This window comes from Ailuropoda melanoleuca, chromosome 5 (assembly GCF_002007445.2).
Source record: "Ailuropoda melanoleuca isolate Jingjing chromosome 5, ASM200744v2, whole genome shotgun sequence".
Lineage (NCBI taxonomy): Eukaryota > Metazoa > Chordata > Mammalia > Carnivora > Ursidae > Ailuropoda > Ailuropoda melanoleuca.
The window spans coordinates 109,208,986-109,231,480 of NC_048222.1; the positions used below are offsets into that span (position 1 = coordinate 109,208,986).

Here is a 22,495-nt window from a genome sequence, read left to right on the forward strand (position 1 = left end):
GAGCAGGAGTGAGAACCGTTTGTTGTTTCAAACCACTGAGATCTGGGGGTTGTTTATGATTGATACACCACTTGGGGAAAAAAGTTGTCCTGGTGATTTGTACTTACTGACTGAACCCTTTTCAAGCCCCTGTCAAGAAGTGATAAACTATTGAAGCGTAGCATGAACTGTTTTCTTTTTGGTGTGCCCATAGTAAAACCCTGTGAAACGTTTCTGTTCACCTTTCCTGAGTTATTAAAAAATAATTGTTTCCAATTACTCTGATCTTTAAAATAAAACAAGACAAAATGCCACAGATCCTTTTCCAGAACCAGCGCCACCTCCCCCCCTTCCCTGTCCTGCCCCCACATCCTTCAACCAGGCAATTGTTGAAAATCACACCACCAGCTCCTGGAACAGGAATGCTGCTGCGCTTGGGGAGGGAGAGAGGAGGAAGGCCAGTACAATGTTCACACAATTGTCTGGTGTTCATTCAACCTCAGTGCCCAGATAGATTTGTTGTTCCTAGAGACTGCATAAACTGCTCCGAGAAGAAAGCAGGGTTGTGGAAATCTCATTAATAAACTGTGAAAACCCTCTCAGCAGGAGTCTCAGAATGCAGAGGGGCTGCCTTGTGCCAAGCCACGTGAGTGCTCGGTGCTCTGCTCCTGGACAACATCACACTCCAGCACAGCGCGGATTCGAGAAGGGCTGCCCCAAAGCCCCTCCCTGAGCGGGGGGGGGGGTGAGCAGAAATTCTCTGCCAATCACAGGTAAGCAACTGGAACCTGAGTAAGTTTACAAAGTCCAGGCTTTGCTTTAATCTAAACGGCTGCCAGACAGATGTCCGTACAGGACTGGCTCCTCCCCTCCTGTGTTTCATAAACATTCGAGAACGACACTGATGCCAAGGCTCCTGAGAGAAGGCAAGAAAATCGGACAAGTCTACCTGCCAGGACACAGTGCAAGGTGGCTGCAGACTGACCTTGCTCTCAGCTGACCAGAATATGGCCAAGCTTCAGAGTGTCTCCCCCCTACGCCATGCACATTCCCACTCCCTTTGCAGACGTGCCACCGTGAGGTCCCCAGCTCTATCTTCTATCCAGGTGACAGCATCGGAGGCTGAACCTTTTGACCTCACAAACCCTTTTCAGCCTCGGACTGAAACCGGATGCCTTTACAGGACAGCCTCCCTCGAGCATGAACATTTCGTGTGGCAAGCCGAAGAAGATGCAACAAAGGACATCTCGAAAATGGTTTAACGGTCATCATGTGCATCTTGTCATCAGACAAGTGAGTAAAGCAAATCCAATCAAATGACACTGCTTGAGACTAAGTAAAAATCACATACAGAGAAATGGATTTTCTTTCTTTCTTTTTTTTTTTTATTCTTTTGCATTCTGCACACTGACAGGAAAAGAAAATGCCTGGAACTTAAATATGGAGGAAGCTCTTTACAACTATGTCCACGATTTTGTGCACTTTTCTCACTCGCATGTCAGTGAAAAATCAACTATTATGAAACAGGACAAGTTACAAAAGAACAAAACAAAACAAAAAAATCTCATAGAAAAATATATCCAAGTATGAAAAGTACTGCTCTCCTGGTGTCTTCACATCCTTCTCTTCTGTGTACTTATATACAATACTGGAAAGAAAAAAATAAATACATTGAAAAACACCTGTGCTTACGTATCATAACAGCAAGTTTTAAAAGCAAACAGATTTTGGCCTAACATCTCTGCAAACTGAAAAGGAATTTCCATACCATAAATTCTAGGACTAATGAAAAACTAGATTTCATGAATCCTGGCCTGGGTTTGACGTCTTAGGGACCGTGTTCTAGCATTTGCTACACATCTGACTGCAAACTGTGACCAGGCAGAAAAAATAAAACGGATGTGAAAATCCCTGGAATCTAAGGATGTTTTATAATTATAACAATTCTGCTTACGGTAAAGTAAATCAGTAAATCTACCACAGGCTAAACTTCAGATTAACAATAAAAAACATATTTTCATCCATCTCTCCAATATAACTCCGAACTTGCTGCTTACTATTTTAATTACAACAGGATAAACAAGAGCCGAGGAGTTCTGGGGGGGTTTTGGGTTGTTTTTAAATGCTAAAATCTTTATTCTAAGTTTCCTTTTAAAGTAACAACCTTTGGGGTGCCTGCGTGGCTCAGTTGGTTAAGCGACTGCCTTTGGCTTGGGTCATGATCCCGGAGTCCCAGGATTGAGTCCCACTTCGGGCTCCCTGCTCGGTGGGGAGTCTGCTTCTCCCTCTGACCCTCCCCCCTCTCATGCTTTCTCTCTCTCTCTAATAAATAAATAAATAAATCTTTAAAGTATCAACCTTTGGTGTTATCCAAAGTTTTGCTCAGCTGGTCCTCTTGTGACACTCAAACTGAACTCTAGGTTATGTGGTACATCAGAATAAGACAAAACTTAGAAACTAGGTGACGCTGGTCAGGCTTTCACAGAGGTGTCCCTCCCCTCCCATCCCCAGGCCTCCTCAGACTCTGACAGTTCTGTTCAAAGTGAACGTTAAGAGGTATCCTGGTCAAAGAACATAGCACAAATTAAACAGGATCCTTTTTAAGAGACAAGGATGTGAATTTGGGAGTCTAAGGGTGACTACCACTGATTACATCATGGAAAAAGTTATACGAAGGAAAGCATCAGAATGGCAGTAGAAACATTCCTGGGAAACTGGACAAGCCCGAGAAGTAGTGTGCACGTGACAGGATCTGGCCTGTCACCACGCACAGGTGACTGCTGCCCTCAGCAGTCTGCAGATGGGGAGCAATCAGAACATTTCTAGTAAATGGAGGGAGTAAAGTAATAATAATAGAAAAAAAATCGAGGAACTCCTACGTGTTGGAAGGAATAAAAAGCCAGCAAAAGATGTACACAAAGATAGGATGTGAAGAAATATGGCACTGTAAGAACAGGAGACAGAATACCTACAGTAAAAGTCAGGATGCTTAGTTCAGAGCCAAGATCCAACTGCTGAAGGGGGGTGAAGAAATTACCCAGAACTAAAGCATGAACATCAATAAAAAATCCACACTGAAGAAGAGCCCTCGAGCTCCATGTGGGGGATGGGCCCAAAGGTGGGGATGGGGGATGGGCCAAGGGATAATTCCCTCAGTTTTGATGTTTCTCCCTTCCCCCTGAGAAATTCAAATATGACTTCACTGATAATTTTTTTAAACAAGGTACTTAAGAGTAACCATAATAATCATAGCAACATACAAGCTGTTAAAAAGTGCAGTAACTTTAGAATGTTTCCTATTTTGTCATTTTTGCCAAACTAACGGATGCAAACCTCCACAAAAAGCATGTGAACGTTTAAGAGAAAAAGGACAATCAGGACAAGCTATCTGCTGAATGATGCAAACCAAAGACAGTGGGGGAAACAGAGGCTACTTCCACAGCGTGAGAGGCAGCGTTGGGGGGTAAAATAAACTGTATTCAGGGCTCTGGGTCGGTGTCCTAATGCCCCTCAGTTCCTCATTAGCAAAGCGAGGGAAGGTGAGAATGTCTATTCCAAAATTCCATGAAGCATCTTAAAAAAAAAAAAAAGGGTCACAATGAAGATCTGAGATTGCAGACGTTAAAAATAAACAAGGCAAAACTAAAACTAAGCTTTTGAATTATGGAGAAAATCTGCTGGGGATCCTGATTATAAACAAACAAAAAGCTCCGTTAGATGTTGCACGACTGTACAGCGAGAGAATATTACCATTGTTTCCACGGATAAATGCATCGCCATACTTATTCTTCAGTTGTCCATTTACATATTCTTCCGTCTGCTCCAAGGCTATGTTCATGTAGCCATCCAGGCACGCCAGGACCCCTGGAGGCAGATTTAGTCAAAGAGAAGATATACAAGGCGGATAAGAGCGGAAAATTACAGGGTATACCTTAGAGCTGACAACCTCGCGATCTGTTAGCTCTTACATACTTAATATAAAAATTCACGCTGTAAGTGAAACTCAACGGTTCCATTCTACGCCAACGCGAACGACGGCAAGGAAGCACACAGTGTGAACGCAGTCACGGACCCACTGCTCACGGGGGAAACATCAAACTATCACTGGCTTCGTGGGACGTGTGGTAACAACAGCGAGTTCTAAAGCCTCACAAAAAATCACATAACGAGCGTGTTCCAAATAAAACACCGTTCTTTGAAAGCTAAAATCAGGAGTGGGCAACTGGGCAGGGACAAATGACAACTGGCCGACACTCCTCGCTCCCAGTGGCATTTCTTACTTGAGCCACTCGGTGAGCTATGGGTCTGGTAGATGTACTGCGCTCTCTCGCAACATCTACCGCAGCAGATGAACGTGCTCCCGGGTTAAGGGGAAGTCTCCACGGTCTGTTAGAATAATAGGAGAGGAGACAGCAGGTGCTCCCGAAGGAACATCTGAGAGCTGCGACTCCTCGTGAAGAGCAGCTTGAGAAGGCAGGGCACCACACTGCATCATAACACAGCCCTTTCTGGTTTGGTACAGTTAGAATAGTTTCAAATCCAGACTAATGGAGAAAAATGGCCAAAAACGTTCTAAAGAGCTTTTAAGGGAACTGTTTGAGTGAATCTTTTTAACTGTGTTAAGATGGTATAAATTGTGCAAAACTTGCCCTGATAATTTTTCTCAAAAGATGAAAACATATAAGCCTCTGAGTCTCTAACATCACGTGGTATTTTCTAGGGAAAAAAAAAAGAATCAAGTAAAAACAAGTACTACAGGTTTGATTCAATTAGCCAAGTCGATAGCTTCATTTAGTCTCCACTTCGTTAATATGCTCCTCGCTCCCTGCCTCTGCCCCCATTTTCCTCTAAACAAAAACGTTTCTTTTCCAAATTGTGTGTGTAATGAGAACACACGACATTAATCTAACGGAATTCTGCTAGAAGCTGTACACTTTCAAAGAATCAGAAGAGATTATGAACAATTACTAACAATTATTTCCCATCAAAAGAAAGCTTAAGCTATAACTTTCCAGTTTATTTCCTACTGTATTATTTTACATCTAAACCACAATCCGAAGTGAGCAAGAAACTTCCGAAACATGATATGCAAATCTGTTTGAACGTTAACCCAAAGCATTTCAAGATGAAATATTCACTAATAATAAAATATCTATTCTTCTAGCAAAGGTTGTTTTAAGAAAAAGATTCCAGGAGGTTGTTAATTGTAACCCCCTCCCATCTCCAAGGGATAAACTAACTACGAATAACAGAAAAAAACAAAGTTCTCCTCAAACGTAAGAGAAATTGCTACAGAAAGCTGGGTTTTTTAAATTTAATCATGACGGTTACTAGCCTCGTGAAAGGCTGTTCAACCTCACTAGTAAACAAAGAAACAAATAAAATGAAACTATTACTTGTTGCCAATTAGAATGGAAACTTAGAAAACAAGGCTAATACAAGGGTTAGTGAGAACACAGAGAAGAATTACCCATCTGCCCGGAGGGGAGGGCCACTGGGCATGGTCATTAACACAGAAATCCTAGGCCAGGGAATCTATTCTAAAGAAATACTAGGACAAGTGCTCGAGGGACAAGTCAAAGGAGCAGAGATGTTTACTTAAAAATAGCAAAAAATCGGCAAACACTACAAGCCCATTAATAGGAAAACTGTTTAAAAACAAAAACAAAACCGTGCAGCATGAAACACTCTATATTGTCAGACAACTGAATGCATTCTTTTCATGTAAGAAGAAAAAGAAAATCAGGGTGTATGTACAGCTGATCCCATTGATATAAAATTATGCTTATAGGGACACAGGTCCAGACTGGTAAGCCTGAATTATCTCTGGATGGAAGAATTTGGGGAGACTTTGCTTTCTTCTGTATACTTTTTCTCCATTATTTGCTTTGAAATTCTTTTAAAAAAAAAAGAGAGAGGGAGAAAAGAAAGAAAAAAAAAAACCCTACATATACTACCTTTAGAGATAAAAAAATTTTCTCTAACAAGTACAGAGAAAAAAAGTCAGGCTAGGCTGGTTGATCTCTTCAATGAAGTGGGTTTTGAGAAGACACTGAACACATGTTCCCACTCTGACCAACTGCTGAATACGCTCAAATCTCTAGAAGTCTGTTATCTCCTTTGGCCTCATCAAAAGTTCATGGGTGTGGGGGCGCCTGGGTGGCACAGCGGTTAAGCGTCTGCCTTCGGCTCAGGGCGTGATCCCGGCGTTATGGGATCGAGCCCCACGTCAGGCTCCTCCGCTGTNTCTCTAACAAGTACAGAGAAAAAAAGTCAGGCTAGGCTGGTTGATCTCTTCAATGAAGTGGGTTTTGAGAAGACACTGAACACATGTTCCCACTCTGACCAACTGCTGAATACGCTCAAATCTCCAGAAGTCTGTTATCTCCTTTGGCCTCATCAAAAGTTCTTGGGTGTGAAGTGGAATGTAGAGACTTTATATCTCAGTATTCAGTATAAATCTATTAGTTCCACTATAAAAATCAAATTAAACTGGAGATAGGTTATTGATGTCAAGAAACTAACGGATACATAAACAGCAGAGTGATTTCTTAACCAGGCTTTTAGTCAAGCTTGAGTTGGGAGTCCTAGTTCCTCCCTTACTAGGTGGGGAGAAAACAGACATCTCAAAGGATTTATGTGAAGATAAACTGGAAACTGAAATAATGAGCACACACTGGACACAGAGTAAATTCTCGGGAAAATTTAAGTTTGCATGTGTGGAAGGAGGAAAAGGCTCAAGACTACTGTCCTCATTCAGACAAAAGACCAAGAAAAGGCTTTACTCTGCTAATGAATTAGTAACCTGCACCTGTGAAATGTTCCAATTCATGTATTTGAATTTTGGAAGATTAGGATTTCAGTAACTTTAAAAAATGGGATTTGATACCTTTCCTCCCACAAGGTTAATTTCAGGAGTGTCACAGCCTCTTAAAAAGAGCCTTCTCGAAAAGAAAGGGAAGGTGTATTTGGACAACATGCACACCGTAAGAGGGGGGGAAGTTCATGTTGTAAAATGATACCGTCTAAATAGCTGCTTGTCAACCTTGAATACTTCGGCAAAAACAAATGCTGTTGTGCCAAATGTTCCTTGGTTTCCAGTTATTCATGCCTGAGGTGACTGAGAATCCTGGCTATTACGAGGACATACACATAACAGTCACAAAGTGGAGACAGGAGACAGCAGGCGCACAAATCACACCGGAAGTCAGAAGCACACACTCGGCTACCCACCCTATCTCCAAAGGGAACCATCTCAGAGGTAGAAAAAGGAATGGGCATAAAAACTACTGGTAACCAATACTTTTTTGTTCTACTGGGCATGTTTAAGAGCTTAATAAAAACCAGTGAAGTCATATTTACTCATTTAGACGCACCAGTGAGGATAAAGCATGAAAATATTACCTCGATAATCCACTCCAGAATTCAATTTTACCACAACTGGTCGTCCGATGATTTGCTTTAAGAAGTCACTGGGAGTTTGCTTCCGTAGACTCATTTTCACAATCCTGATCAAAAATCTGAAAAGGAGCAATAAAAATAGAGACAAAAGTTAATTATTCACCAAAAAAAGCCTTGAAGCCTCTAGCATATTTATAGGAAATCGAGAATCAAAGAACCACATCTGAAGACTCAATGTTATTCACTACTATTACAACACGACAGCTAGGATGTTCCAGTACTTACTATCAGCCAGATCCTAGGCTAATGCATGACCTCATTCAGTTATCCCACAGCAACCCTATGCCACAGCGTCAACCCGGCTCCCCGTGTTAACAGAGCCCCTGTTCTCAATCACATGTCACTACCGTCTCACACACGGTCAGTATGCCCACCACGACCCCCGCCACCTCCCTCACGTACTCAAGCTTAGTGTACGCTGAGCACTCTGCTAAGATCCTGATCAACATGATCCCATTGAATCTTTGTAAGAACCCTGAGAAGAAAGCCTTAATATCCCCATTTTGCTAATGAAAATAAAAGCACAAAACGCTGAAATAATGTGCCCCCAAATGTGATGGAACCGACATTCAAGCTCAAAACAGTCTTATTTTAAAGTCTATGTTATATAATGTAGACATACTTACAAACTGATGCCAAAATAGTGTTTCTAAAAATAACTGCAACCATAATTGAGAGCTAATATCTGAGTGTACTATATGCCAGCACTTACCTAAGCACTTTTTATATATTAATCCATTTAAACTTCACTACCTTATGAGGTAGGTACTGCTTTTAATCTTCATTTTACAGATGAAGAAAGAGACCCAGAGGTCCTGCTCCGGTCACATAGCTAGTAAGTGGATGACCGGGCCGTGCTCTGAATCACAACCTTAGACAGGCTCCTGAAAGTCGCTAATGCAGCCAGAGATTTTTATTTACTCTATTACAATTAGAGCAGATATACACTCTATATAATTAAGAAAAAGTCTTATTTTAAAGTTTTTATTTTAATCACCCAGTGCTCATCACAGCAAGTGCCCTCCTTAATCCCCACCACTTATCTTACCCATCCCCCCCCACCTCCCCTCTGGTAACCGTCAGTTTGTTCTCTGTAGTTAAGAGTCCATTTGCTGCTTTCTTTTTTCCCCTTTGCTTGTTTGTCCTTTTTTAAAAATTCTACATATGAGTAAAATCATATGGTATTTGTCTTTCTTTGACTGGCTTATTTCACTTAGCATAATATATCCTACCTCCATCCATGTCAGTGTAAATGGCAAGATTTCATTCTTTTTTATGGCTGAGTAATATTCTGTTTCACATACACACACACACACACACACACACACACACACACACACACACCACCTCTTCTTTATCCATTCATCAGTCAATGGACACTTGGGCTGCTTCCACAATTTGGCTGTTATAGATAATGCCCTATAAATATCGGGTGCATGTATCCTTTGAATTAGCATTTTTGTATTATTTGGGTAAATACCTAGTACTCTGATTGCTGGAGTGCAGTGTAGCTCTTTTTTTAACTTTTTGAGGGGCCTCCATACTGTTTTCCACAGTGGCTGCACCAGTTTGCTTTCCCACCAACAGTGCAGGAGGGTTCCCCTTTCTTCACATCCTCACCAACACCTGTTGTTTCTTGTGTTGTTGATTTTAGTCCTGACCGGTGTGAGGAGATACCTCATTGTAGTTTTGCTTTGCATTTCCCTGATGCCGAGTGATGCTGAGCATCTTTTCATGTGTCTGTTGGCCGTCTGTAGGTCTTCTTTGGAGAAATGTCTGTTTGTGTTTTCTGCCCATTTTGTAATTGGATTATCTGGCTTTCGGGTGTTGAGTTTTACTAAGTTCTTTATATACTTTGGATACTAACCTTTTATCAGATATGTCATTTGCAAGTATTTTCCCCCATTTCACAGGTTGCCTTCTAGTAAGAAAAAGTCTTAACAGTCAACAATAGGAGTCTGAAATACAGACAGAGCAGTATATACCCAAACCAAACATACACAGTTGCCAATCACTCCTTTCAAAATCCATCTCGGTGTAGAACAGTTATCTGAGTCAAATATTTTGATAAACAAATATAACAAAACTGTAGTTCCTTAAGCAAAAACTGAGAGCAAAGGACTTTGGAAGTTAATATTTCTTTCAGTCAAATTCAGCTCACTGTTCCTTAGTAGCCATATAGTACCAACACTTAAAAATCCGTATGGATACAATATTTTAAGGACTCTCCTCAAGAACTCAAATTGTTTTCAATCCGAATTTTTATAACACTTTCTTTCATAAACAGCTGCTGCTTATTCACTACAAGTCTATCCACTCTCTGATGTGAACAAAGGTTCAGGAATACCGTTTAGAGATCTTCTCACAGTGAATCTGTGCCAGCTCAAGCAGTCTGGGGAAGCTAGAATGCTTGGTTACTGGCTTTTCGTTTCTTGAACAAATATATGTATGTCTGCACATATTTTCAGGGAAATTCAAGAGCAGGGCATTCACACAGGTTCTGACCTTAAAGAACTTAGAATCCAGAAGAATTTAAACTCTTGTTCAAAGGGTGTGAGTAAACAAAAGTGATTATAATTTAAGTAAAATAATTTTCTTTAACCACAAAAAGTCAACATCCTCAGTTCAATAAAAGAAAATGCAAATTTCACAAAGTACGCTTGAACTTGGGGCTGTTCTTTGGACCATTCCCCACCTCTCCATCTCCCTGAGGCTTGAAAGATGTTTAAAATGCAATCAGCTAATTATTTTACTCAGCGAATTTTAATTTAACTTTCCCACTGGATTGCCAGTTTGTTTTTTTAGCTACAGTCTCAGCAGATAACTGGAGTTACAACTACTATTCAGGACAACCACTGCTCATTCGAGACTCAGACTACACAATTTTATTTATGCTGTTTTGAGCACAAGAAAAAATATTACAAAGTAAATCCTGTAACAGATTCAATACTCTTGATGAGTTTAGTAAAAACAAACAAATCTTCCCATTCGTCTACAAACTGCCTTATTTATGTCCTGAACATGTGCTGTTTTGTGGTTGAACGGGTCTAGAGAGACTATTAACTCTGAAGGCCTGATGGAGACTCAGCTCATGAGTCAGGTGCACTTCCTATCAGATGCGAAATCCCACGATGGTGCTTTCTAGCTACAAGACTGAGACAAAACTAGCGGTTTTGTGTTTAAAAAAACAAAACAAAACCCCACTAAGATGCATGGTCAAGTGAAAATCTAGTTGACAGGAATATTACTAACTACTTTGTCCAAAGTTAAAAGTTAATGACAGCAAAAAGACCCCAAGCGTAGGCAAACTGCTGGTATTAGCTATTTTTTTTAATGTTATTTGTCTTCTTTCTTCACCTTTTTAAAAAGCACAGATCAGACTCTTCTAAGCTCATCAGAGATCACACCTCTGCCATTAAAGCCGTATCTTTGCGCCAATTAGCATCAGTCTCTTCCTGAAGGTGTTCAACACTTCAAACTTAGCGCCTGAGTGTCGGGTGCACAGGCGGGGGGCAGGGGGGCAACACTAGTAAGACACAGGTAGCCTCGGGCCCTCAGAGCTTACACTCCAAAGCTGGCCCAAAAACATGTCAATGGAGAACTTTGTAGAAGTTGCATGTGTGTGGATAGAATTAGGCAGAGAACAGCACGTGGCGAAAGCAGCTCACTTGGCACAGGCATGGCAGAGCAGAGGCATTCTGGGGGTGACACTGGCACCGAGTGGGACGCCAAAGGAGCCCGGTGGCCGAAAGGAGAGAAATCTGAGCAAAGGCACTGGATGGCACGCTTGGGTTTGAGGAGAAAACGCTACACAGGCCAGGAGGACAAAATGCAGCCGCAGGCGGGAGCAGGGCCACATTCCTGGCAAGTACCGCAAGGCGGCAAGTCGGGCTCAGAGACCTTGGACTTGAGCCGCCAGCTCAGTTTCCCAAACACGAAATCAACTGGCTCACTTGGAGACTGATTCTGGAGCGCTGGGGCAGGACTCGGGAGCCGGTTCGCACACGCCCGGCAGATTCCTCTGACCTGGCAAGTCTGGGGAACACTGTGTCAGCCACAGGGAACACGACAGGGTCATGAGCAGAGAGCTGCCTGGGCTCCGCTCTCCGCGGGGGCAGGCAGGTGGGCCACATCACCTAGTGCTCAAATGGTGGCGTCCCCATCCGGTGGTACTGGCTGCAGTCTGTCACTACCCTCTATCACATTCTCTACTTTTTTTGTGCTAGTCTTTTCACCCTCAAAAGACAGGAAGCCATGTGAAAGGAAAGACTGCTAGGAAAGACTGCTACCAAGCTTTTCATTTTTTCTCCAGAGCATCTGCATTCTGCTAAGTCTCTTGGGGGAAAAAAAATTTTTTTTTTTCAGAAGTTATTTGAAAAGGGAGTGGTTGCTGCAAACGCGTTTTATCCATCACACTAGGAACCACATCTTCCACATTCATCTTCATTAGGCTTCCTTGGTACTCCCCATTACTTAATGACTTGCCCATAAATCCATTTTGTATGAGTAAATTGGTCTCAACATCACAATTTCCCCCACCACTTGGCTCACGTAATTTTAAGTGTTCATCTTTTAAATTGGTTAAGGCAGAAGGCACAGTTCTGACCATTTCTGAAGCGAGAGAAAAGCCTCTTGAACCATAAACACATAAGAGGAAAAAGGCCTCCTTTCTGCGGGGTCACCTTGATAAAACTTCTCCCTTCAAAATTAAAGCCATAATCACCTCTATGCTTCTCTCCCTCCCCTGACTCCTACTCAGGCTTGTTTTAAATGACCTATTTTCAGAAATGGCTATTAAGTCAAAGGCAGTATATTTTCTGCCAGAAGCTACTGAGAGGTCTAGTATAAGAACATCTGCAAACTGCCCTGCAGAGATTTTTTTTTAGTAAAAGAATGGGGGAGAAAGAACCAAATTTTATTCATCCAACGATAAGCCAGGCTGCGTTAGATTCCCGAGCAATTCACACGGTAACCCTGTGAGGTGACAAGCACAACTAAGGCTTGGTCCCAAAGCCTAAGCCCTTTCAAAGCTGCCCTTTGGAATATGTCTAGATCCTCCTGTGACAGGTGGGGAACGGCCGCAGACTTCTATGGAGATGTAGGGGAGATCCAGCTGGAGAGCAAAAGCACAGGAGGAAAAATGCCTAAAGGGACAAAGTGCTGCCAATTAGCCTGGGAAGAAACACCATGGTCAAAGGTTAAGAAATCTATCTAACACGATTTTGAGTTATGTCACTGAGCAGAAGACACGCAAATCCTTGCTTCTTGTCAGTGTTTACCTATAAACTTTTACCTCCTTGTAGAGTATCTAGAGTTTAGGGTGCAAAAATGTGAAAAGTAAATAATTACAATGAAGCATAACATTACAACCCACGTAAATGCAGCTTGAGACTAATACCTCAGCGTCCGAGAGGGCATCAGACACGGAGAACAGCTCTCTAAATATCTCCCTTCTCAGACACTCGGGGTACCTAGCCCTGTTCTGAAGGCTTCATACCAATCCCTCTTCCCCACATACTAGGAGGCTACCTTCCTCCCCTCTCTCACTCCAGCCCAGAATCTAGCACTCACAGCACCCCTTTCCACTTATCCGGCTGTTCGTAGTTCTCCCGCTCACCGGTCTCTCACGGTAAGTTCTAAGCTTCTCAGAGTCAGGGGAAATGGTATCCCTGGTACCTAAGCTCACTGACCAACCTGGTGGAAAGCATCTAAGGTCAGTGTCAAGGAAAATCCCTGTCCCTTTCTCTCCCAACCAGGAACTGGTACGGTATCATCTGTGCACTTAAGCGGCTATAGCATAGTAATATCTCTGTTATTGACCGGCAAATAAAAGAAAGATGAAGAAAACAGAAATGCTTCTGTGTTGTACACGAATCAGGGGCATCTGAGTCGGCGGAGATGCTTGTTAAAATGCAGATTCCCGAAGCCTACTCCTAGTCAGACTCCCTGGGCAAGGGGCACTGCAACTCACATTTTATAGTTTCCCAAATGATTCCTGTAAGCAAATGTGGACATTGGGAAACGTCTGGAGACATTCTGGATTGTCCTGAATGAAGAGAGTGGTGCTAGTACATAGAGGCCAGGGGTGTTGCTTAACATTCTACAAAGCACAGGACAGCCCTCCACAACAAAGGATTATCCGGCCCAAAATGTCAACTGAGGCTGAAAAACTCTGTGATAAACCCTAAATCAAGAACACTATTTTCCCTAGTCTTAAATCGACAAGGAGTTCAATGTATAACAAATGAAAATGAACAGCTCAATTCTAATCAGATGATAGAGTACAAATTACAACTTAGTAGATATTTTACTCTGACAGAAAGGGAATCTGAAAACAACTATCAAAAAATCTTGAAGGGGTTGCCATTCGAAGTAATGGATTTCTAGTCCCAGTCGCGAAAATGGTCAATTTCCCATTTTTCAGTGTTACACTTCCCTCGGATGATTAAAATCTCTGTTATTTGGTACAACTCTAACAGGACAGAATAATCCAAGCGATGTCAACATTTTTTGAGATTCTCACACAAGTATGCCACAGTTTAGCTGCGAGACCACCCAACGCAGCATAAGGAGTACTCACTTGGGAGACGGGAAACCTGAACTCTAATCCCAGCTCTGCTACTTAATTTAGCTGTATGCCTTGGAGAACTCATCATTTCACCTCTCAAGGCCCTGGCCAGGTTCCTCGTCTGCAAAATACGGGAGTCATGCTGAGTGATCACTTACAAGATCATCCTGCTCTAACACTCAGTCAGCCTACGCAGCAACTCTGTCATACATGTACACGTACACACACGTCTAATCCTCTAGACGCCTGCACAAAATTCAAGCAACTGGAAATGTGAAACACCACCATAAAAAAAAAAAATTCCAAAGAGAGGTTGATGTATTAGAAATATATTATGAGCTATCACACTTTTGGTGAAAACAGGCACAACTTTACATGAATGATGTAAACTGCTAAAAGTTTCCTGGAAAACAATTTGGCAATGTGTATGAAGACCGAAAAAGACCTTACTAGAATATAGCATCTATTGTAGTAACTTCCTTGCTCAGAATCTAGTCCAAGTAAATCATCTGAAATACAGTTTTAAAAATAAAGTTCATCAAAGTATTACTTTGGGATGCTAAAATGAAACAAAAATTCACAAACACCCTACATGCCTCACAGTCGGGGGGGGGGGAATGAATAATTCATGGCACCTACACAATGATAGACTGGGTAGCCAATCAAAAGATGCAAAATTAGAAATAATATTTAGTAAGAATTTTAAAAGAAAATGGACTACTTAGACTGCTAACTGATAAAACAGATGGTCTTCGCTCGAATAGAAAATAGCACATACGAGAATACAGAAAGAAATCATCGATGGGTTTCAGTGAATATTACTTTCTTCACTAAACTCCCGCGTTCTCAATTTTTCAACAGCCCTGTGTTACTAAGGCGTGGGGGCGGGGAGCACACTAAGCCACTACCAAGCTTATCTCCCATCATCCTAACGCTAAACACGCTAAACACCCTAAACCAAAGTACGCACAAGGTGCGAGCGCGCACACACCTACACAACAAAAGCTCTGGTGATCGGTCCCGACACCATACAACTGTGGGCGTCGGCAACCAGAGAACTCAGGAAGGTGGGAGAGTCCAGCTCTGACGCACCCCGCTGTAGTCAGTGCGGCCCTGGAGTTCTAGGAACCCGGCGAGGCCGGCCGGTGCCTTTGGGGCCCGCTTTCCCGCCCAGCCCGCAGGTCCGGTCTGGGTTCCCGCGGAACCTAGACAACCAAATCGGAAGGCAACTCGGCGGGGCCAGGTCGCTGCCCTTCGTCCCCGCGCGGTCTAGACGCCCCTCCGGAGGGGCTCTCATAGCCGGGGACTACAGATCTCCCGGCCTTCCCAGGGGTCCAGGAGAAGCTGAGCGCATTTTGCTGGCGCCCGCCCCCTGCGGGCTCCCGGGGTCCGCGCTCCCTCCCTGCGCCTTGCAGGGGCTGCCTGGCCCAGATCCCGGCTGCTGCTCCCCAAACCCGCCCCGAACGACCGAACACTGCGGCCTCCAACCGCCCGCGCGGCTGCCCGGCTCACCTGGTGGCCGGGATCCAAACCCCCGCTCCAAGTGCCCCACAAGCCCGGCCTCCGCCGAAGATCGGATGAAATCGAAAGTGAAACCGCCGACGCTGGTGGCACTTTTCTGCAGCAACCCTGGATTGCCTTTCCTGGCTACGGCAGCCTGCGGGGGCCGAAAAGGCCCGACTTCGGCGGCGCGCGCAAAGCCAAGAATCTCGTTTTGCCGAAAGGCAAAGTTGTTCCTTTGGAGGTCAAAGGAGAAAGCACTGATGCTTCCTCTTTTAACAGAAAACAAACACCCCTAAAATAAAAAATAAAAAAAAAACTGGAAGTGATCTTTTAGCCGGGATTTCCTTTAGGCAGAAATGCAAGAAATAGCTTGAAGTCATACTAAACTGGAATTTACTGCTAACGTAATGACTACACTCAGAAAGATCCCTGAATCCGTTAATGCAAATAAATAAATAAATAAAACAGGCAGCTTCAAATCTTCAAATCCACCTTTGGATTTTGATTAAGTGCGTGAAGATGAAGTCATTATTAGCAAGAGATTGTTTCCATGGCAACATTAATTGCCACAAAAAGAATTAAAATCACTAAAGTAACTCCGTATTATAATGGCATAAATTGCGTTACATTACAATCTAATTCTAATTGGAAATGGTAGTGCAGACATTATTTAAGTGCTGCTATGGGAACTTGGTTTGGAATTTTGCATGAATTCTCAATATTCTTGCTATTAATGGAAAGGGCGAAGAAAAAGAAAACTGTTACGCCAATCCTTGACTCCTTTTTTTCTTCACACACATACCCTCAACTTACAACTTATACTTTAATTCTATTTGTGATTTGTAGTGCTATAAACAAAGAAATAATATCTTTAAATAGATTAACTCTATTAAGTGTTATAGATCTAAGATGCAGAATTTTTTCCTACAATAAAGATGAGTTTCCTGGCTTGTAAACCTCTTAGCTGAAGAAATGAATCTTCGATTGATATGGCGGACAGAGAACAACTGCGTGTGATTTGTTGGAAAAAAGAGATTTCCTTATATCCTTCCATAAAAGCTTACTTTGGGTAAAAATCAGTATTACAGATTTATTGAAAAGGCTGTATTTGAAGCTCTTGCAGTATAAAATACAATGTAAAAAAATTGAGTATCATTTAAATAATTAGCTGTGAAGAACAAACATAATAGAATATAAAGAAAGCCCTGTCTCTAAAAGCCTTCTTCACAAAAGACCTCAAATTGTACCACATTCCTCACCGGTTGTTTCAATTATTTAAAAAAAAAAAAAAAAGGATTTTTTGATTCATAGCCTTTTTCCCATTGCCACAGAACCCGGATGGAGTCATAAAGACGGGTGTGGTAGGCAGGGGGCAATAATGAGTTTTAAGGGCACTGTTCATCGGCAGGGGTAGTTGCAACATTTTTCAAGGGCCCGACTAGACAAATGGGGTGGGCACCATGAATTACTTCATAAGCCAACAAATTTATCAAAATGCAGTTGTGCCCAGAATCCCCTCAGCGGCTTATAATTGGCTTTTACTGATTCACAAGGCATCTTTGATGTTTCACAAGGTTTTCTTTAGCATGTTTTATTATACAAAGAAAATATGTGCAAGACTCTTTCTGAATGTTAGTCCAACACTAATTTCAAGTTCTTCAAAACCCTGAACACAAACATTAATTTATGAAGGAGCCCTAAAGTCATAATATAATTTGACAAGATTTAGTTTAGCTTACCCAGTTTAGTTTAGCTTAGATGTTACAGTTGATAAACCTACACTGACACGACATTATTACCCAACTACCTGTCCATAGTTTATATTAGGGTTCTCTCTTGGTGTTGCACATTCTATGGGTTTTGAGAAACTTCTAATGACATGTATCTGCCAACATCATATCATGCGAAGTATCTTCACGGCTGTAAAAATCCTCTGTGCTTTGCCTATTCATCCCTCTCTCTCCACTAACCCCCGGCAACCACTGGTCTTTTTAATGTCTCCATGGTTTCGCCTTTTCCAGAATCAAAAAGGCAAATCGTATAGTACATAGATTGGCTTTTCAGATTGGCTTCTTTCACTTAGAAATATGCATTTAAGTTTCCTTCACGTCTTTTTATGGTTTGATAACTCATTTTTTAGTGTTGGATAATATTCCATTTTCTAGATGTACCACAGTTTGTTCATTCTCTTACCGATGGACATCAAGTTTGCTTGCAAGTTTTGGCCATTGTGAATAAAGCTGCCGTAAACCTGTGTGTGCAGGTTTTTGTGTGGACGTAGGTTTTTAGCTCACTTGGGTAAATACCAAGCAGCGCATTTGCAGAAATGCATGGTGAGAATATGTTAAGTTTTGTAAGGGACTGCCAAACTGTCTTCCAAAGTGACTGTACCATTTTGCATTCTCACCAACAATGTCTCGGTGTCCCCGTTGCTCCACATCCATACCAGCATTTGGAGTTGCCAGGGTTTTGGATTTTGGCCATTCTTATAGATATCTAGTGGAATTTCATGGCAGTTTTAATTTGCAATTCCCTATTGACATATGACGTGGAGCATCTTTTCATATGCTTATTTGCCATCTGTAGATCTTCTTTGATGAGGTGTCTTTTCTGATCTTTTGCCCATTTTTAAATCAGATCGTTCTTTCTTATTGTTGAGCTGAAAGAGTTCTTTGTATATTTTGCAAATACAAAGAACAAATATGTTCTTTTGCAAATATTTTCTTCCAGTCTGTGGTCTGTCTTCTCATTCTCTCGAGGTTATGAGTCTCAAAATAGGCAAATGTTGGTATAAAATACTAAGGTGAACTCTTGCCATATCACTCTTTGTTCCAAATGTCTATAGTCCTATGCCTTTAAAAAACTGTTCTTCAGTGTTTCGTGCTCATAAAAGAGGTATCATGTCTAGCTTATTTTATAAAACACCCAACAACACTGTGGATAGGTGGTTTAATTGTATTATGCTGATGCTGATAATGATAGATATAAATATGGAATTGGATTGGCCAACAGTTTCCAAAGCAGATTTTAGTATCTAATCAGTGTTATGCTTCTAAGAATACAGGCTGGTCTTGTTCCAGCAATGCGTTACCTGGTATGAAGTAGTGGCATGCGCCTGGACCTCTCCTGGACATTCAGACGGGGCAATTAAAACACCTAACCTCTCACATCCTAATTTGGGGTATCTGGACCACTATTGGCTATCTTTTTTCATGGGATGTGAAAATTACTTGTTAAAGAAGATGAGAAGAAAGACATTCTATAGTTGTTGAATTTCTTCTTCTCCCCCCTCTTCCCCCACCTCCTCCCCCTCCTCCTTCTCCTTTTTTACAATGTAGCCTTTTAAACATCCCACTTTTATGCAGGGGTCTCAATTCCAATTCTCTACCTAAATGGAGCCAATGCCTTGTCTCTTGTGCTCATGGGCATAAAAACTGTCACTCACTTCCATTCTTCCTTCTTCTCAAATAATTCAAACCGTATCATCTTCTGGGTTTTTGTAACAGCCCTAAACCTGGACTCATCATTTGGAGCCCAGTCCCATTTTCTTCACCAGGCCAACTCCTAAGGATGCTTAGGTCTCAGCGCATGCATAAAGTCCTTAAAGAAAGCTTTGATAATCCCTCTGACTAGATTGGGTTCCTCCTTTTGTCCATGATCATAGTACACTATGCTTCTTCTTTGTACCACTCGTAAATGCTGTAGTTACATCACTTTGTGTGTATGTGTGTGTGTTTGTGTGTTTCCTCCCTCACTAAACTGTCTGTTCTATAAGGGTGGGGCCAACGTCTCTATTATTCAGCATCATATTGCTATATGTTCTGAGAAGGAACATGACCTCATTGACTGATGGACAGATTTCTCAGGAAAGGCGGTGTGCCTTTTATTTGTATCAAAAGATAAGATACATTCTACGTCATGGGCACTTGGTTTCAGATGTAATGTTTGAGATGTTTAAATACATGTTCAGACTTCACTGACCATCATTTTGAATTTCAAAAGAGATGGGCTCATGGTCTGAATTCCTGTGAGGGGAGCCTTCCAAACGCCCTGATGCTTTATGCTCCGCTGTGAACTCTAGAAAACCTCTCTCAGCTGTAAAATTCAGTGAAATCGGTGTGACGCTGCCCTTGTATTTTAATCAAGATGAACTTGAAAGGTGAACATTGTAAGTGGGAGAAATTATTTATAATTTGGTAATAAAAGTTTATGTCTAACACTCCAAATTTCATACATCTGCTATGTGCTGGCCCTGAGATATAAAACAATCGAAGTTGCCTTTACATTTGGCCTTGTATGAAAGGTCATAAATTAGAATGATAGCATTCGTCCTCTTTCCCAGCTCACAAAATTTCCATATTAACATCTTCACCTCAAACATAAATGGTTACCCAGCTACAAAGAAAAGAGTTGTGTTGGCCTTTATGAATTATAGTTTATGTTGGAAATCTGTGGTACATACAGGCGCTGTTCGTCTTGCCACGGAGTGCCTCTACTTTAATGAAGGTAATTCGACCACAGTGAAACTAATTAAAACTGTATGGACAGCTCAAATAAATAAGGTAGAGTATATAAAAATTTAGGGATATTTTAGATAGCAGCAAACAACTTCCAAGGCATGTGGTTCTTTTAACTCTTAAATACGCATTTTGACGTCTTTGAGGCATTTTCTCTGCTGGAATACCTGCTACCAAGCTTATTTAAAATAAATTCAATTTTCATTTCTTTCTAATGTGGTTTTCACTGATAATGTGAAAATTTTGATTTTTTTCAACTACAAAAAACCCGCAATCCATTTCTACTATGACATATCATAACTAAATTCATTCCAAACTGTTAATGAATTGGACCAGTGCTTTATGTTTAGACTTTAAAAAAAAAATGTTTACAGCAAAAAAACCAGATGTCCTTGATTTTCCAGGGTGGGTTATCAAATCCATATGCTCTCTTGGTGTAACAGTTTCTCTCACCAGCACTGTGGCATAGTTAAAATGCAGCATATTATAAACTAGCAGGGTCAAGTTCGAGAACAACTCCGGAATCTCAGGCCTTCATCTAGGGAGAATGCAAAAATCTAAGGACAAATGCTACTTCCCTGTAACTTTTTGCATTGAGAGATGGATGCTTTCCCCGAAAATTCTGGATGAGTAAACATAAGGTATCTGAAAATGACCAATGTGCTAGCCTAAGTTCCTTCACCTCAATTTTGTTTTTCTTAAGTAGTTGGCTTTCCCTCTCTCTCTGATATCAGGAGAGATGGATGTCTCTGCAGTCACTGAAGTCTATGCCCTAAGAAACACATCTGTTTTTACCTAAAACTCTTGAAAACGAAGACTGTAGTTGTTTCTGTTGTGACAAAAACTGCACCAATGTCTGGACGCATTTCTAGAAGGTCACCACACATAGAGGGTGTTCGACTGTCTCAAAAATACAACATTCTCCTCTTTTCACATCCATCTCCAAAAAGAACTAAGGGAATTAACAATCATCTTCATAAAGTGTAACTAGAAGAAAAAATAATATCCTCTTTCCTTGGGGGTCTTGGCTACAAACTCAATTGAGAAGAATCCTGGCTGCCTTTATTAGAAGACTAAGCAAGGCCCTTTGACTTGAGCTGAAGAATGGAGACACGCAGGTTGCAGAGGACATAGAACATGGAGGCGGGGAGGGGGGCACACAGAGCTTCCCAGGCAGTGAAGAGCACGACAGATATTACAATTTCTGTCTGCTCGACTCTGATCACGCTGGCTGGGCGAGGTCCTGAATAACCGGCATAGGCTTTGGCTAGATTAGCATCCATCCTCACGCCTTGTCCAAATGACAACCTGCTCCCTTTTTAAAGTTTCATGCATTTGTTCAGCACCTGGCAAAGAGAAGGTGCTCCTAAAAATAAGCGGGTGAATAATTCCTAAATTGGTGAATCCTCAGTCGGTCCCAGGAGGAGACCCTCTGTGTACCATTGCTTGAATAAATATTAAATAAAGCATGAAAGAAGATGAAGTTCCTGGTGTGGACGCTCCAGGAGTCAGAATCTCAGCACTTCTGGAGCCTTGTCTTCCCACCCTCAACCACACAATTAATTAATAAACATTTCTTCATCAAGGATTAAGTGCTGGGAACTGGTGATTACTGTCCAGATCTGACTTTTTGCATCCATTCCTATTCAGGGGCAGCAAAGATCTCAGAACCTACACGGTAACTTGTGTTTCCCTTTCCTAACTAGACAAAGAACACACTAGTCCCACCTTCAGCATATAGGTTACTCCCTAACTACACATTAAGGAAAACTAGAGTCTTCTAAATCCTGGCTCCTCCCACCCCCAAAATAACTTAAAGAAGGCTTCCTAGTATAATTTATCGTGAGCAACATTCAATAGTACATTCATAAAAACTCAAAAACCAAGAGAAAAAGATACACTGGAGGAATTCTATTCTAGAGGAAATTGATTGCTCTTTCAAAACATAAACGAAGGCGACTTTTGTATTCTTGGGGTATGTGTATGTGTTTTAAAGAATAATATTTTATTAACCACCACTAGCTGGAGAAGAGGAAGCCTTGGCTAAGCTCTGTGCATGGCTTCTTTCCATCTTTGAAGTTCCTTCATTCCTAAACCACTGGCAACTTTCTGTTGGCCCGAGAGCACTTGCCTAACTTAGAGGTATTATTTGACGAAGCGTGAGGCCATGAATTTCGCATAAACTTGCACAAAGTGCTATATTAGAAAGAGTGAAACTTTTTGCCCGAGAGCAGCTGCTGAACAAAACTGGGGCAGGGACGATTTTCCTCCTTAGACCGTTCGTAGGAGCAATGCCAGTATTAAAGTTCAATGTGTCCATCTGACAGGGATTTGCAAGGATCCTTAAGACCGGCAATCACTAAGCTGGCTGCTAGAACTCACTCAGCCCTCAAACATGGCAAGTGACAACAACACAGAATAAGAATGGCCACTGGAAGACACACTAGAAGTTGTTGTGGAGAAGGGG

General features: G+C 41.8%; 1 protein-coding gene across 1 annotated transcript; it reads right to left on the reverse strand.

Annotated features, from left to right (window-relative positions):
* Positions 1 to 1,341: 1,341 nt before the first annotated feature.
* LSM6 (LSM6 homolog, U6 small nuclear RNA and mRNA degradation associated) lies at positions 1,342 to 15,673 on the reverse strand. Its single transcript, XM_002916237.4, has 4 exons — positions 15,521 to 15,673; positions 7,384 to 7,499; positions 3,730 to 3,843; positions 1,342 to 1,627 (listed from the first exon to the last, which is right to left on the reverse strand). Exons 2-4 carry the CDS (start codon positions 7,475 to 7,477, stop codon positions 1,593 to 1,595), a joined length of 243 nt encoding a protein of 80 aa, XP_002916283.1. The 5' UTR covers positions 7,478 to 7,499; positions 15,521 to 15,673; the 3' UTR covers positions 1,342 to 1,592.
* Between the last annotated feature and the right edge of the window lie 6,822 nt (positions 15,674 to 22,495).